Here is a 16,059-nt window from a genome sequence, read left to right as displayed (position 1 = left end):
TGACGTGAGCTCTCCCTGACCTCCTCCCCTGCGAGTGCTGAGCGTGGATCTGTTAAAGAGGTGACGTGCATTTATAGACGGTCTAACGTCAAGCCAGCCTTGCATTCCTGTAGTGAGCCGTGCTGAGTCAGGGTGGGAGCCAGCTACCTTCCGTCGGCTTCTCCAGATTTATTCCCCACCTTGCCCGGTGCCCCATAGGCTGATCTTGATGGACTGTGTCAGTGGGCTCCTGCGCCCTTTGGGGGAGCCCCAGCAGGAGGTCAGAGGAGGGAGGAGTGTGAGGTTGGGGTGCTGATTTCCCTGGCTCCCTCTTCTGGGGTCGCCTCAGTGTTATAGGTTGGATTGTGTCCTCCCCAAGCTCGTATATTGGAGCCCTAACCCCTAGGACCTCAGAATGTGACCTGATGTGGAAAGGGGATCTTTAGAGAGTGTGGGGCCTGATCCAATATGAGTGCGTTCCCCTAAGAAGGGGAAATTTGGACGCAGAGACATGCATAGAAGAAAGATGATGTGAAGAGACACAGCGGGGAGATGGCCCCTCAACAAGGCAAGGACAGAGCCTGGAGCAGGTCCTCAACCGTCAGAAGGACCAGCCCTGCTGGCCTCCAGAATGGTGAGACGATTTCTGTTGGTTAAGCCCCCGGTCTGTGGTGCTTTGTGACGGTACCCCAGCAAGGGATACACCCAGATCCCTTAACTGAAGGCCGTGATCCTCCCAAGATGGACATGACGCCCCTTCGTGGTTCAGGGAACCCCCCCACCTCAGGTCTAGAGGTGGTTCCACGGCTCTCTGACTGGCCAGGGGCTACACAGTCACGTACTGCGCCCCTTACGTACAAAGGTGTGGTTCCTTCCAAGAGCACACCTTTGTGAGTAATCCCTCCTTGAATTGTCCTAATGTAGTGTCAGCTGCTGGGGCCCCGGCTTACGCATTCTGTCATACTTGTTATAAGCTTTTCTTGGATTGACTTAAAGTTTGTTTAGGGTTTTACATTTACGTTCCTGAGTGACACTGGCCTGTCATTTTCCTCTCGTATACTCTTGGAATGACTGTCTTATACTCTTTGAATGGCTGTACTGATCTCATAGAAAGAGAGCAAGAATGTTCCTTCTTTCCTGATCCACTGGAGGGCTGCAGAAAGCTGGAATGATCTGTGTTTTGAAAGTTTGGTAGAATCCCCTATAAAATTCCCTGGGCCCAGTGTTTTCTTTGCAGGATGTTATTTAACTACTGAGTCGTTTTTTCATGCTCTGGGACTTGTGGAGAACGCTGTTTCTCCTTGAGCTAGCTTTAGGAAGTTACACTTCCGTGAGTGTATCTGTCTCCATTTCCACGTCTATTGCCGTAAAGCTGTTCGCTTGGCATCGCACCTCACACGTCAGCAGTTACTGGCTGTCAGCACGTGGGTGGTGTTCCGCTGTCTGCTGTCACTCCTGCTGAGAAATCTGCTTTAAGTCGAACTGTTGTTCTCTTGCCATGACTCCGCCCCCCCCAACCCCCGCCCGGCAGCCTTCGTGCCTTTTGTCTTTGCTGTGCTGCGGCCTCACCACCACACGTGCGGGTGGGGGCGTCTCCCCGACTCATCCCGCCTGCGGACTCCTGTTCAGCTTGGACGTTTGCCGGTGCCCTTGGCCGTGGCGACTCGGCGGGGTCCAGGCTCCTTCTCTGCAGAGCTTCCAGACATTGTGTATCAGAGTGCTGCTGCGATGACACAGATGACATCCAAACGCAGTGACGTACAAGCAGCCACGTACTGAGCTCATGACGCCGGGCGGGTTGGTAATGTGGCCTTGCTTGGCGGGGTGCTTCTCGCCGCCTGGGCTGGCTCCGCCACGTACCTGGGTCGTCAGCGGGTCTTAGGCGGTTCTGCCCCCGGGGGCTGGCTGGCTCTTAGCTGGGGCCGTGGGGTGACCGGGCCACACGTCTTCTGTCATCTGGCAGGCTAGCCTGGGCCCGTTCACATGGTGGTGGCCGGGTTCCAAAGAAAGAGTGGACGTGAGCTGCTCAAAGCGGATTCCGGGGTAGAGAGGCAGGCTCCACCTCTCGGTGGGAGGAGGTCACATTTCAAGGGGTGTGGGTGCAGGGGAGGGGCCTTTGCAGCCATTTACTCAATCTTCCACACTGTCTGCGCCAGTCTGCTCGGCTGCCTTAACAGAAGGCCACAGACTGCAGGGCTCGCACAACAGAAATTTCTCGTGGTTCTGGAGGCTGAAGTTCAAGATGAAGGTCCAGTAAGGCTGATCTCTGGGGAGGCCTCTCCTCCAGGCTTGCAGACGGCCGCTGTCCTGCTGTGTCCTCACGTGGCCTTGCCCTGTGTGTGTGCTGAGAGAGAGAGAGCTCTGGTGTTTCTCCCTGTGTTTTAAGGCCACAGACCTATGGGATTAGGGCCCCACCCTTATGACCTCATTTAACCTTAATTACCTCCTTAAAGATCCGATCTCCAGGGACTTCCCTGGTGGTCCAGTGGTTAAGGCTCTGCACTTCGATCCCTGGTCAGGCAACTAGATGCCGCACGTCACAACTAAAAGATCCTGCGTGCCACAACTAAGACTTGTGCAGCCAAGTAAATAAATAAATAGATATTTAAATATTAAAAAAAATCTCATCTCCAAATACAGTCATATTGGGGGTTAGGGCTTCAACAGATGGATTAGCGGGGACACAGTTGGGTCCATAACACCCCATCTCGCCATGCAGTGGATGAGGAGGGTGGCAGACGTGCAGGGCTGGGAGGTGGCGGTCATCACCTCCTCCCACTCTGCTGGCCAGAGCCCCTTCATGTGGCTCCACCCGACCGAGGGGAGCTGGGAATTGTGAAGGAGTGACACGGGGTATCGCTCGTGTGGACACAGGCGTAGAGTTTCCCACGATCAGCTGGTGTGTGTCCTTCTCCAGCCTCACTGAGCACCTGGAGATACGAGACAAGGCGGCCTGGCCCTGGTCCCCATCACTCCCTTGTGTTTGTGAAACCCGTGATCATTTTGAGAGACCCTCACATACATCATCTCATTTAGGGGCTCATCATAATAACGTCAGGCTGGAAGAGGAAAGAGGCCAGAAAAGTCGTGTGATGGTTAAAGTTCATTTGGATGGTGAACGGCAGGTGCAGCGTCTGATGGCAGGTCCCTCGGCCGCAGAGCCACAGATGGGGTGACACTGCCCTGGGGCCATGGAGTCTGGCAGTGGTGGCAGTGTCCTTGGCAGTGATGTCCAGCAGCAGTGCCCGTGGCTGTGTGGCCAGCCGGTGGTACAGCTCTGACCCACGGTCGGGGGGCTTCTTGGAAGGCGGCTGTGAGTCCGGCAGGGCAGTGGCGCAGGGCGGGCGTGGCGTCCGGTCTCACGAGCGTGGCTGTGCTCCCCTGGCGCCCTATCTCCTGCAGCTCCCGCTGGATCCGCACGTCCCCTGGGTTCTACTCAACACCTGACATTCTTCCAGCAGATTCCTTCCTGCTTCAGTGGCCAGAGTCAGCTTCTGCCACTTGCAACCAGCAACTCTGGCCGCAACAGCTGGGGAAACTGTCTTAGTCCGCTCGGGCTGCTATAACAAAAACACTGTAGACCGCGAGGCTAAAACAGCAGGTTCATTTCTCACAGGTCTGGAGGCCGGAGGTCAGAGATCAGGATGCCAGGCTGGGGTCAGGTGAGAGCCCTCTTCCAGGCGTGCAGATGTCTGCTTTCTGGCTGTGTCCTCAGTGGTGGGTGAGGAGAAGGAACTTGTCCCTCATGCCTCTTCTTATAAGGACAGTAATCCAGTCCTGGGGACCCCACCCTCGTGACCTCATCACCTCCCAAAGGCCTCACCGCTTCATACCATCCCCTTGGGGGTTGGGCTTCAACGTGAACTTGGGGGGTGGGGACACAAACATTCGGTCCACAGCAGGAACTTAGGAGAGAGAGGCCAGGAGCCCAGCCAGGGTCTGGGAGTGGGAGCCAGGCAGGCAGATCAGCCCACCTCTAAGTAGCCGGCGGGGGGCGGGGGGCGCCGTCTGTCCCCACGGCGGCCCGCATTCTCTTGGGCCAGTGCAGGAGCAGGTGCAGCTTCCAGGCACGGCAGGAGCCTGGGTCGGGTCCAGCGCTCGGGAATGCAGCGGGGCACTGACCCTCCCTGCAGGGATGACCAAGTGCCAGGCGCCTGGGGCGGCGGATGTGTTGGTGGCCACAGCCCCCAGCGCCACCGGGCTCCACGCCGGCTGTCCTGGGCCAGCCCCTGGGGGTCTGAGATGTGTGGGGAGCGTGAATGGGGCTCTGTGGTCGGGCAACTGCTCTGCAGAAGGCGGCTGGCGGCTGCACAGGTGCCGCTGGAGGTGGTGCTGGAGGAGGGGACACAGGAGACACAGAGCTGCTTCCTGGGCCTGGCGTGACACTGCTCTGCATTACGCCCTGGCAAGACATCCCCAGGGCATCTGAATGAGGGTGGTGCCCACCAGGGACCTGCCTTCTCAGCTCCCCAGAGACAGTGAGGAGGGGAGTGGGTGCCCAGAGAGGAAGGACCTGGCCCTCTCTGTGCCCAGCATGGTGGCTGCTGAGCTGGGACTCCAGCCCAGGGCTCTGCCTGCCCCCACGGATCCTGTGCCCCGCTCGGGGCTCAGCCAACGTGGGTCAGTCCTGGAGGCGCCCGCAGCTCTGAGCGTTAGTTCCTCCTCCGTGAGAGGCAAGACCTGGATGGGATGAAGATGCACACGCTTGTTCCCACCCAGGCGGATTTCAGGGTAACGGGACACCACTGAGCCCTCCCCTCTCCTCCCGGCGGGACATCAGCTCCCTTAGGGTGGGACCTCGGGTAGGGTACATTGCTTCTCCTCGCTCTTCTAGGGAGCTGCCCCATCTCTGCCACTGACCCCTCGCCTTGTTGGTTGCTCCTGAAGGGGTGAATGTCAGAGGTTGTCTTAGAGATAGATGGGGGCTGAAGTCTGAGATGTCGACCTGCCAGGTCCCCCAACCACCTGGGTTCCCAAAGAACAGCGGGCAGCTGGACTGGAGCTACAGGGTGGAGGAGGGGAAATCCGGAAGGTGAGCGCTCCCCCACTGCAAAGGGGACTCTCGGGGGCCTTTATAGAGCAGCAGAGAACCTCTGTGCCATCCTTGCCCGGAGGGATAGCTCTCAGCCCCGGGGCGGGGGGGAAGGGGGAACCGAGACCGCGGCACTGTGGTCCCACTCACTACTGGGCAGCAACCTGCCCTGGGATTCCTGCTGCCAGGGGACGTGAATGAACCCCCCTCCATCACCCTGACTGGGGAGCGGGGGTGGTCTGGGGGGAGCAGAGAGGGGGCTTGGAGGGCTGGGGGGCGGGGCAATGTCTCGGCCAGGGTCGACCCACGGTCATTCTGTGGTCAGCGGTGTCTGGTGACAGCTCGGGGTGGTGGGAGGGAAAGGTGCCGGAGGGCGAAGCCAGCTCGGTTGAGGCGCACTTTAAAATTGGGCCAAGCGCTTGGACGCGCGGACGCCCCCTTCCCGTCCGGCGTTTCCTTTGCTTTTGGAGGGGAGCCCGCTCCCCCCGCCCCCCGCCCCGGGGTGAGCAGTGCCGGAGCGCCAGCGGCCGAGCCCCGCAATGTGCCTGGCTCCGGAGGGCGCTCAGGTGGCCTCAGGTGCCGCCGGGCGCAGCGCCGGGGCGGGGCGCCGGTAGGGCAGGGCCGGCTGGGCGCGCACCTCGCCCCGCCCGCGCGCCGCCCCGCCCGCCCCGCCGGCCGGCGCAGGGCCCTCCCGGAGCTATTTTGAAAGTGACCCTGGGCTGGGCGGCCGCGGGGCGGCGGGCAGAGGCGCGGCGGGCGCGCGGGAACCATGACAGAAGATGACCGAGGCGGCGCTGGTGGAGGGCCACGTCAAGCTGCGGGACGGCAAGAAGGTCGGGGCGCGCGGCGGGCGCGGGGCGGGCGGCGGACGCGGGGCGCGGGGCGGGCGGCGGGCGCGGGGCACGGGGGGCGGGCGCGGGGCGCGGGGCTGGCGCTCACGCTCCCTCTGTCCCCGCAGTGGAAGAGTAGGTGGCTGGTGCTGCGCAAGCCGTCGCCGGTGGCAGGTGAGCGGGCGCGGGGAGCGGGCACGGGGCGCGGGGCACGGGGCGGGCGGCGGCGGCCTCCTGCGCCCGGCCGGCCCGGAGCGCGGCCAGCTCGCCCGAAATAGCCGGCGGCGCCGGGGCCGAGGGCTGTAACCGGAGAGCGCTCCGGCCTCGCCTCGGCCTGCGCCTGCCGCGGACGCCGGGACGCGGGACCCTTCCGCGACCGCACCGGGCCCGGGAGCCGTCATCTCAGACTCCAGGCCCGGGGTGGGGACCCCCTTGGCAGAAGGGCGGATTGAGGCTCGGAGGGGCCTGCGGGAGCCGGTGGAGGCCCGAGGGGCGAAAGGGCAGGAGCCTGTCCTGGCCCCTTCCCCCATCACGCGGCAGGGAGCATCCCAGAAAGTTCTGCCCCAGTTGGGGATTGAGTCGTGTCTTTGAATCCAAACGTGGATGGGTGTTCCGGGCAGCGCTGACCCCAGGAGGCCCTTCCAGCCTCCCCAGGTGGAGCCGAGGCTGGGCCGCCAGGTAGGAACGGAGAAGAGTGAAATCTACCTTGTGTGTGGGATCCGTCCTGGGAGGAGAGGACGGCCCCCTCCCAGCCCCCTGAGCGGAGCCGGCACCCCAGCCGGGAGGAGCCGGCTGGGAGCCCCGGAGCCGGGCATCTCCAGCTCAGCGGCCGGAGGCTCTGAGCTGTGCAGCTGCAGCTGTTTCCGGAGACAGGTGCCTTGGAGCCGGCCCAGGCTCCCGTGGGTCTGTGTGGGATGCTGGGGGTGTGAGCGCACGCTGCCTCACACGTGCCAGGCTGCCCGAGAGTCTTCCGGGACGCCTGGGGTGTCTGCCATTTCCTAGGCAGGGTGTGGAGGGCCCCCTCCCTGTGCCCCTCCCGGGTCCCGTCCTCCATCCCTTCTGCTGAGCTGGCTCTGGGAGCCTCGTGGTTGCGATAGAAGGGTCTGCTTTCGGCCACGGACACACTCACCTCCTGCCTGGGCCTCAGCTTCCCCTCCAAGGGGGCCTGGGCGCCGTGCACCCTTCGTTCAGCCGATCAGTCTTTCATGCCCAGGCCCTGCATCTGGAGCTGTGGGGTCCTAGTCCTGGGGAGCTCAGGGACGCCTGGCAGGGGTGGGGGAGGGTAAGAGCTGGGGAGGGGGTGCCCAGCCGGCAGGGAATGGGGGCACCGGCCAGCTGAGGGTGGCAGAGGCGGGGGTGAAGGCCGTGCTGATCCGGGAGGCTGTGGCCCGAGGCAGGGGGCTGGCTGTTGGGTGGGGGTTGCTTGCCGGGACGGTGGTGAGCCAGGGCCTGTGCGGCCTCTGGGACAGGTGGCCCACCCGAAGAGCAGTCCCGGGGTGGGCCTTGTCCCTCTTGGTAGGGGGGGTAGTGATCTGCAGCCCCTGGTGGTGGATTTTATGCCAGTATCCGAGAGCGCTAGTTGAGAGGTGAGCTCTGGCCGGCCCTGGAGGACACCTGTGGAGGGGGCCCTCGAGCACTGCCGGGGAGTCTGCAGTGGGTCCTCAACACCGTAGACTCTGAGCCTGTAAGTGGGCTTGTGGTCATCGGGCCTTTCCTGGGTCTCACCACGTGCAGCCCAGCGGTAGAGAGCCGGGGGCGTCGGGGAACCAGGACTGGACTGGAGGGGAAATCGCGGAGAAGAGGGGGAAGGCGCTCGGGCAGGACTGGGCCGGGGACTGGGGGCGGGGAGGGGATTAGGGGTGGTGGACGCGGCCCCTCTGGGCTGCTGTCCACTCTGAGCCCTGCGTCTCACGTCCTGGTCCCCAGGGTCTCAGAACCCCCGCGGTCGCTGCCGGTTATCTTAGCAGCGTCCCCTTTATCCTCACGCTGCACGAGGGCCGCGGTCATCCTCTTGCGGGTGCTTGGCCTGAGGCGGAGTTGCCAAGCTGACCCACTGCCCGGCTCTCGCCAGCCCTCCCCCTCTCTCCCTCCCGGTCAGTGCCAGTGGCCATGGTTCCCCGACGGGTCAGAGGCTCCGGACCCTCCTCGCTCTCCCCTCCCTGGCCCCTAGCTGATGAGCTGGCCCCTCTCTAGTGTGTTGGGGGGCCTGGCTGGGAGAGGTGCAGCCGCCTGGCCCCCCTTATGCTGAAGACCAGCTCCCTCGGGTGGCCTTGGGTGTTGGGGGCAGGTCCTCGTACTTGGGGTCCCCACAGCTAAGACTCCCCAGATCCTGGCTGCAGCCAAGGGGGAGCCTGGGAAGGAGAGAGGAGGGGCCGCCCTGCCTTCTCGTCATGGAAACGCAGGACTCTTGTTTTTGAAAAGTATTTCCTTCCCAGGAGGGCCCACGAGGAGAGGTTAGGAGGGAATCAGGGGCTGCAGGCGGGCGGGGGTAGGAGGGCCCCTCTCCGCTTTGGGTCTTTTCTCCTGTTTTTGCTTTTCTTAACCAGGACCACTTGTTCTTCTTACAATAAAGTTTAGTTAGTGGAAGGAAGGAAAAGCTCTGATTTTTTTTTTTGGCAGTACGCGGGCCTGTCACTGCTGTGGCCTCTCCCGTTGCGGAGCACAGGCTCCGGACGCACAGGCTCAGCGGCCATGGCTCACGGGCGCAGCCGCTCCGTGGCATGTGGGATCCTCCCGGACCGGGGCACGAACCCGCGTCCCCTGCATCGGCAGGCGGACTCCCAACCACTGTGCCACCAGGGAAGCCCTGATTTATTTTTTTTAAAAGATCTTTATTGGAGTATAATTGCTTCACAATACTGGGTTAGTTTCTGTTGTATAGCAAAGTGAATCAGCTATACCTATACGTATATCCCCATATCCCCGCCCTCTTGCGTCTCCCTCCCACCCTCCCTATCCCACCCCTCTAGGTGGTCCCAAAGCACCGAGCTGGTCTCCCTGTGCTGTGGGGCTGCGTCCCACTAGCTGTCTATTTTACATTCGGTAGCGTACGTATGTCCATGCCGCTCTCACTTCGCCCCAGCGTCCCCCCCCCCCGCCCCCGTGTCCTCACTTAAAGTGAAAGGGAAAACCTCTCACTGACAGAAGTAACAATCTTTATAAAAGGGAGCAATACTTCAGCGGGACTGTGCTCCTTGGGGCCTCGACCTCTGTCCTGGCCAGAGGATTCATGCCTGGATACTTTCCCTTGAGAGGAGGGGGGTCTGGGCGCCCCCCTGGTGACCCTGGGCAGCCCCTCTCTTCCTCCCCGGGTTGAGGCTTAGGATGGTGGGAGAGGTGTCTCTTGCGTGGCTGCCCTGTGGAGGGGGCGGCCCACCCACAGGTGTGGCACCCAGAGGGTTCCTGCGCAGCCAGGGCAACTCCCCTGCCGTCCGCTCCGAGGGCCCTCAGAGCTCCGAGGGCTTCACCAACTCCTGTGCAAGCTGCGGGGGCTTTATTCAGCCCGGAAAAGCCCCCGGGAGGGACCCTGACTCCTGGAGCTGGCAGGGCCTCTGGGGGGTCATTATAGGCGCAGGGGCTGAGACTGGCTGGCCCACAAATGACTGGGTGCTGCCCCCTGCCCACAAGCCCTTGGCCGGCTGGGAGGTCAGCCCCTGCTCCTGCCACTGAAGGTGAGGTGTTAGTTCAGTACCCCCTTCCTATCCCTGCCCTGAGACAGGCGCTGAGTTCCTGGAGGGCAGGGTCCCTGACTCAGCGTCACCCCTCACAGGCAGCCTGGCGGGGGCTGGGGCTGCCAGGTGAGGTACCGTGAGCCCAGCCACTCTCGGCAACATCTGGCCCTGCAAGCTTGCCCAGGAACCGCGGCCTCGGGACACCTGCCCCTTAAGCCGCCTGAGCGGTCCCACTGGCCTGTGCCCGTGCCTCTCCTGTGCAGTGGCAGCTCTGCTAACTGAGGTGGGCGCATTCCGAGAGGTTGGGCGTCCCAGGTGGTGATGGTGGGGAGGGTCCCTTCTCCGGTCCCACCTTCTGGCCTTGGATCTGCCGTGTCCCCCAGGAATGGGCGTGACTCCTCAGTCCTGGGCTGGGCAGGCACTCAAGGACAGGGTGTGGGTGGTGGCCAGCCATTCCGTCCCCACGGAGACCTCGAGAAGGGGGCCAGGGCTTCCTGCAGCCCCTGGTTCCGGACCGGGAATCGGAGCGCCAGGGCTCAGGTCTCGCCTCTGCTCGGACCAACTGTGTGCCCTGGACGAGTCCTAGCCGGTCCCTGCGGAGGGTGGACGGGTGGTGGGCGTGCATTGGGCCTCGGCACCGTCCGTTCCCGCTGCTGCCGCGAGGTCGGGGTAGCCTGCCTGTGGGAGCCCGTGAAGCCCCCTTGCGCCCTGCGTACACGGTGAACGTGCTTCCCCCGGAACTGGATCGGGAGCAGGCCTGGACCAGCGGGTCAGCGGGGTCCCCCTGGGCTGCAGCCTCAGGCTCCGGCTGGCGGCCCGGTCAGCAGCCCCCATCCCCAGTGCTCGGCTGCCCCTAGCCCGCTGCCCAGCTGCTCTGCTGAAGGCGCTGCCCAAGGTCACTGTGACCTCTGAGGGCTAAAGCCAACAGCCGCTCCTCCGGCTGTGTCCCGTGGGTGGGCGTCAACCTCTGTCTCCTCTCCCAGCTCCCCCTGCCCCCCACGAGACCCGGAGGTTTGCGTCTTCCCGGCCACCCGCCCTCCCCAGGCTCTCGGCCCCGGGCTAAACGCCTCTGAGTGCCCGTGACTGACTCCATGGTTATTTTTACATCTTCAGACGCGTGCGTCCAGCTGCCTGTGTGCACGCCGCCTGGCGTCTGATGGGCCTCTCAGGCTCACGTGTCCGGGACTGAACCCCAACCCCGCCCCCTGCCCCCGGCCCCGCACCCCCTCCCCAGGTGCCCCCCTCCCCAATCCAGCATCGCCTTCCTCTTCCTTCCCCTCACCCCATCATCCGCCCACCAAGAGGTCCCATGAGTTAGCGCTCCTCCGCAGAGGGAAGGCCCCTCTCGCTGTCACCATGGTTACTGCAGAGCCTAGCTTTGGGCCCCCTTTCCTCTGCTCCGCCTAGGCCAGCAGCTCCTCTGGCCTGGACAGCTGCAGCGGCCTGGAGCTTTGCTGTCACCCCGTGTCCCTTCGCCACACGCAGCCAGGCTGGGCCCTCTTTGCTCACAGCTCTCGGGGCCCCTGGTGTGCGGGGATGCGGCCTTGGCCTGGCTCAGCAGGCCCACCTGGCTGGAGCCCGCCTACACCTTGGACCACTCTTCCCCTCCCTTCATGCCAGCCCTGCCCATGGGGTCCCTGCCTCTGGGCTTCTGCACTGGCTGTTCCCTCTAGCACAGTGCTGTTCCCTGAGGTGCTGCCGGGCTGGCGCCTTATATCCCTTGGGAATCCGTTGTCCCTTTGGGAGAGGCTCTGACCCCCGTGCTCAGGCCCCATGACGGCCGCTGTCATCAAATGCCGTCCACCCCGCATGCCGTCCACCCCCACATGCCGTCCACCCCCGCATGCTGTCCACCCCCACATGCCGTCCACCCCTGCCATCACATGCCGGTCCCCTGAACAGCTCTTCCTCAGAGTTTTCTTCGTTATCGACCTTTTTCAACGTTTGACTGTCTCCCCTCTTGGGTTTCAGCTCCGCAGAAGCCGGGCTGTGTTCCCTGGGTCCCCGGGCTGCTCGTGAGCAGAATGAACTGGGCTGAAGGCTATGGGGGAGGCCGCCCTGCTGAGGGACGGAAAAAGAGGTGGGGTGGGCTCCGAGGGGCCCCACTGGGGGTCTTTCAGTGGCCCTTGTGGTTAACAGGGCCCACTATGGGCAGAAGAGGGCAGGGGTGGGCTGACCCCAGAGGCGGGCACGCTCCCCTGGGTGTCGTGGTGATGGGGAAGGTCCCAGGCCCCAGGCTGCGGCCCCTGCTCATCCCGCTCTGTGCTTGCTGGCGTGTGGCATTCACCGAGGGCCTCTGTGTGCCAGGCTGGGGCTGTGCTGGTGCCTTGACTCCGCAGGGTGAGTGGCGTCCGTTTCTCAGATGGAAAATAGAGGCTCTAAGAGCTGAGGGACGGGTTCCCAAACACGGATGTGGGACGTGATCCGGGTCAGCTGGTCCCCACTGTGGCGCCCATGCACAGTTGGTGGAGTGTGTGCGTGTGTATGTGCAAGCGTGCAGGTATGCACGTGTAAGCACACGTGTGTGAGCACGCACGCGTGATCAAGTATGTGGCTGTGCACACGCACAGGAGTGTGTGTGCGTGTGCCTCCGCGTGCACCCCCTTGGTTTACTCTTTGACACTTCCGTCGTCGCCCCATCCGTGCCTCCTTTCACTACGATGACCCCGGCCCCCTCCACCCCTGGCCGAGAGCTGCCCCGGCCACGAGCCGCCCAGGCCCTGCGGCGGCTTCATCTCCTGCCCCTGGAGTCCGGGCGCCCAGGGCCAGGTTGCAGCCTGGCTGTGCCCCTGCGGCTCCGCGCTTCAGCTGGATGGGTGCTGCCGTGAGCAGGGTCCTCAGGCCCTCGTGTCCCGGCGTGGAGATCAAGCGGCCCCGTGAGTGGGTGGCCCGGGGCGCGGGGCGGGAAGGCCAGTGAGCTTCCAAGGCAGCTGGCCGGGACACCTCGCCGAGTGACCAGCTCGCTGGGCTTCCTGCGAGGGGCGCAGCCCTGGGTGCTCCCAGCGAGGGTCCCCTGTGGAGCTGGCCAGTCGGTGCAGGCTCCCGTGGCCCTTTGTGCGGCGCGTCTGCGGGAAGGGCTGGTGGTGTCACTGCTCCCTGGGGGCACTGGTGCTGTCTCTCCCGGGCACGACCTGCTTTGTCTCAGGCCCAGACCCGAGAATTTCTGTTTCTCCGGTGCTTGGTACTGCACAGCTTTCCACTAACCAGCGCTCCTCACAGAACAGGTTTTAAAAATAGGGTCAATTCACGGCCGGAAGTGATGGGGAGGGAAGGGGGTGGAGCAGCTGCCCATCAAAGGGCCCCACCCACGCCCCTCCCAGGAGCGGAGCTCCGCCTCAGCTAGAGGAGCCCAGTGCGGGGGGCTGGGGGGCTGCCGGGGGGCTGGAGGGGGCCGGCTGAGGGGCCGGGGGGGCTGCCGGGGGGCTGGAGGGGGCCGGCTGAGGGGCCGGGGGCTGCCGGGGGGCTGGAGGGTGCCGGCTGAGGGGCCGGGGGGTGCCGGGGGGCTGGAGGGGGCCGGCTGAGGGGCCGGGGGGTGCCGGGGGGCTGAGGGGCTGGGGGGCTGCCGGGGGCTGGAGGGGGCCGGCTGAGGGGCCGGGGGGCTGCCGGGGGCTGGAGGGGGCTGGAGGGGGCCGGCTGAGGGGCCGGGGGGCTGCCGGGGGCTGGAGGGGGCCGGCTGAGGGGCTGTGACTCTGGGCAGCTTCCACCAGGGGCTGTCACACAGCCGTGACCCTCGCCCTGTTCTGTCCATATGTAAAATGAAATCAGTGACGCTGAGGGTATGTTAGCTTCCTGGGGCTGCAGTAATGAATTGCCACAAACTGGGGGGCTTAAAACAACAGAAATGTGCTCTGGAGGCTGGAGGCCCAAAATCCAGCAGCGTTCTCCCGCTGAAGGCGCTGGGGAGCACCCTTCCCACCTCCTCTGGCTCGGGCGACTCCAGGCCTCCTGGGCTTGTGGGCATGTCACTCTGTGACTTGGCTTCTCGTGGCCTCTCCTCTGTGCATCCGTCTTTCCTTTTTTGTCTCTTATAAAGACACTCATCTTTGGTTTTTAAAAATTTATTTATTTATTTATTTATTTTTGGCTGTGTTGGGTCTTTGTTGCTGCGTGCGGGCTTCTCTCTAGTGGCAGCGAGCGGGGGCTACTCTTCCTTGCGGTGCGTGGGCTTCTCACTGCGGTGGCTTCTCTTGTTGCGGAGAATGGGCTCTAGGTGCGCGGGCTTCAGTAGTTGTGGCACGTGGGCTCAGTAGTTGTGGCTCGCGGGCTCTAGAGCACAGGCTCAGTAGTTGTGGCGCACGGGCTTCGTTGCTCTGCAGCATGTGGGATCCTCCCGAACCAGGGCTCGAACCCGTGTCCCCTGCATTGGCAGGCGGATTCTTAACCACTGCGCCACCAGGGAAGTCCCAAGACACTCGTCTTTAGATTTAGGGCCACGCGGATAATCCTGGGTGACTCATTTTGAGATCCTTACCTTGGTCACGTCTGCAAAGACCCTTTCTCCAAATAAGGTCATGTTTGCAGATTTGGGGGGGTCAGGACGTGGAAATGTCTTTTGGGGGCCCCCATTCACCCCAGCGCAGGCGGGCGAGCGTACGCATTGATTCTCAGATCTCTGTAAGGAGTAGGATGTGAGCTGCATTTCGGTTAGAGCCAGGGAAAAGGGTCTCGGGGACACATGCTGGCTCTCGCATGTAGGTCCCCAAGCCAGCCTCGCAAGCGCAGGCATCCAGGACGGCAAGACCTGCTTGGCAGCAGGAGGCGTCTGAGGAGCGTGACGTATGGGGCGACACAGGGGCTCGTAGCAAGCGAGGCTCTAGACCACGAGTCGGCAAACCAGGGCCCTGAGCCACATCCGGCCCTCGGCTTGTTTCTGTTGTAAAGTTTTATTGGAACACAGCCATTCACTTACGCGTGGTCTGCGGCTACTCTTGCAGTTCAGTAGTTGTGACAGAGACTGCGTGGTCCACGTAGCCGCAAACAGCTACTGTGTGACTCTTCACAGGAAGGGTGATGGACTTTGCTCTCGGCTGTATCACTGGGAGCATAACTCCTAGAACAAAGGGGTGACGGTCTGGCCCTGCCTTGCTGTTAAGGCCACAACTAAAGCGAACGGTGTGTCCTGTGACAGAAGGCCCTCACCCTCACCTGTGCCAGGTGATGGGGCTGTCACTGCTCCAGCAGAAGAGGGCCTGCCTTCGAGAGCTCATCTTCCAGGGTGGGGAGTGGGGAGGCTGGAAATATGGGACGGACAGCTACCTAGAAAAGCCACCGAGAGAGATGCCGGCCTTCCCTGGGGAGAGGAGGGGCAGGAGGGGTCGGCGTGTCCGGGGATGGGGCGGCCCGTGTGGCTGGCAGGCTGTCATCACGCCCGTGGTCCCTTCCCCAGCTGCCTCGGTGGCTTCCCTTTGTCCACACACATTTTTACTGGGAGTCTTTCTGTGCTCACCGCCTCCCCAAGCTTTCACCTCTTGGGCCTCTGGTGACACATCAGGGAGCTCTTCCGTAACAACACATGCCCTTCATGCCACGTGTGTGACTGATTTCTCTCCGGGCCGGGCCACGAGTTTCCTAAGGGAGCCGTGCTCGGGAGAGAACACGCTGGAACCCTTGGGTGGGCAGATGGGTTTTTGTGGGTTCTGGGATTTTGTTTGTTTCCCTCAAAATGAGAACACCTTTACTTTTTTCTGACGTAAACATTTCAAACCCTACAAGCAGGGTGTCAGATAGGAAGGGGAGCTCCCCCATCACAATCCCCGGATTTTGAAATACAGGCGTGTTGGAGTCCAGTCACCGAGGCTGGTCTGTGTGCTGCCTGGGGCGGCCTTCACGGGTGGCCGGGACAGACTGTCCACCCTCTGCCTTCCTAAGGAAGGGGCTGTGGCTGTGGTTTGATGGCAAACAGGCAGGAAGCACCACCCTCGTTCTCCGCTGGCGGCAAAGATGAGTCAAGCTCGTCGGGATCTGGTTGTCACTTGGGTCTGTGGGGCTGCTTTTCCAGTGTTCGGGGGTTGGGCCGGGGGAAGCAGTTCATCTCTTCGTCCCGCGCCCGCCCCTCCGTCCCCTCCTGCCTGGACGACGGGGCTTGATCGTCGAGCGTGCGGGGCTCAGGGCTGTCCGACACTTCGGTGTTCATGTTAGGCCCCGGACCCCTCACCTTCATCAGAGACCGGGCGGCGGCCGCGCTGGGCGCGCTTAGGAGGGTCGCTCGTGCTCTGAGCTAGGGCGGTTCTCCAGGGCCACACAGGCGGCCAGGAGCGGCGGGGATACCAGCACAGCGATTAGGATGTTGAGGGGAATGGGAACTTGAGACAGACTCCGGTGCGTCCCCTGCAGGCTCTCGGGGGCGGCTCGTGTCGTGTCTGGCAGAGGGACCCAAGCCCAGTGGCCCTCCTGCCCTCCCCGGCGCTGGAGTCCGGCTCACACCCTGGAAACGGAGAAATCCAGGAGGTGAAGTGGCTCTGGGTGTGGCAGGAAGCCACCCTTGCAGGGCCGAGGCGGGAGGCCTGAGTCCCCGGCAGGCTCCGTGCTGTCCTGCCAGCAGCCTGAG

General features: G+C 63.2%; 2 protein-coding genes across 12 annotated transcripts in view; one reads left to right on the top strand and one right to left on the bottom strand.

Annotated features, from left to right (window-relative positions):
• The window catches only part of LRPAP1 (LDL receptor related protein associated protein 1), a 462,538-nt gene that overhangs the window by 402,718 nt on the left and 43,761 nt on the right, over nt 1–16,059 (bottom strand). The gene's annotated exons all lie outside the window — the stretch shown is intronic.
• Nucleotides 5,671–16,059, top strand: part of DOK7 (docking protein 7) — a 35,126-nt gene continuing 24,737 nt past the window's right edge. For all 11 annotated transcript variants that reach the window (XM_060148813.1, XM_060148812.1, XM_060148809.1 and 8 more), the window contains exons 1-2: nt 5,671–5,844; nt 5,970–6,015. In XM_060148813.1, the coding sequence (XP_060004796.1) occupies nt 5,791–5,844; nt 5,970–6,015 (100 nt within the window). In that variant the 5' untranslated portion in view covers nt 5,671–5,790. The remainder of the gene's footprint in view (nt 5,845–5,969; nt 6,016–16,059) is intronic.

Source organism: Lagenorhynchus albirostris, chromosome 4 (genome assembly GCF_949774975.1).
Source record: "Lagenorhynchus albirostris chromosome 4, mLagAlb1.1, whole genome shotgun sequence".
NCBI lineage: Eukaryota > Metazoa > Chordata > Mammalia > Artiodactyla > Delphinidae > Lagenorhynchus > Lagenorhynchus albirostris.
Note: the sequence above shows the minus strand (reverse complement) of the source record. Positions and strands in the feature narration are given on the sequence as shown.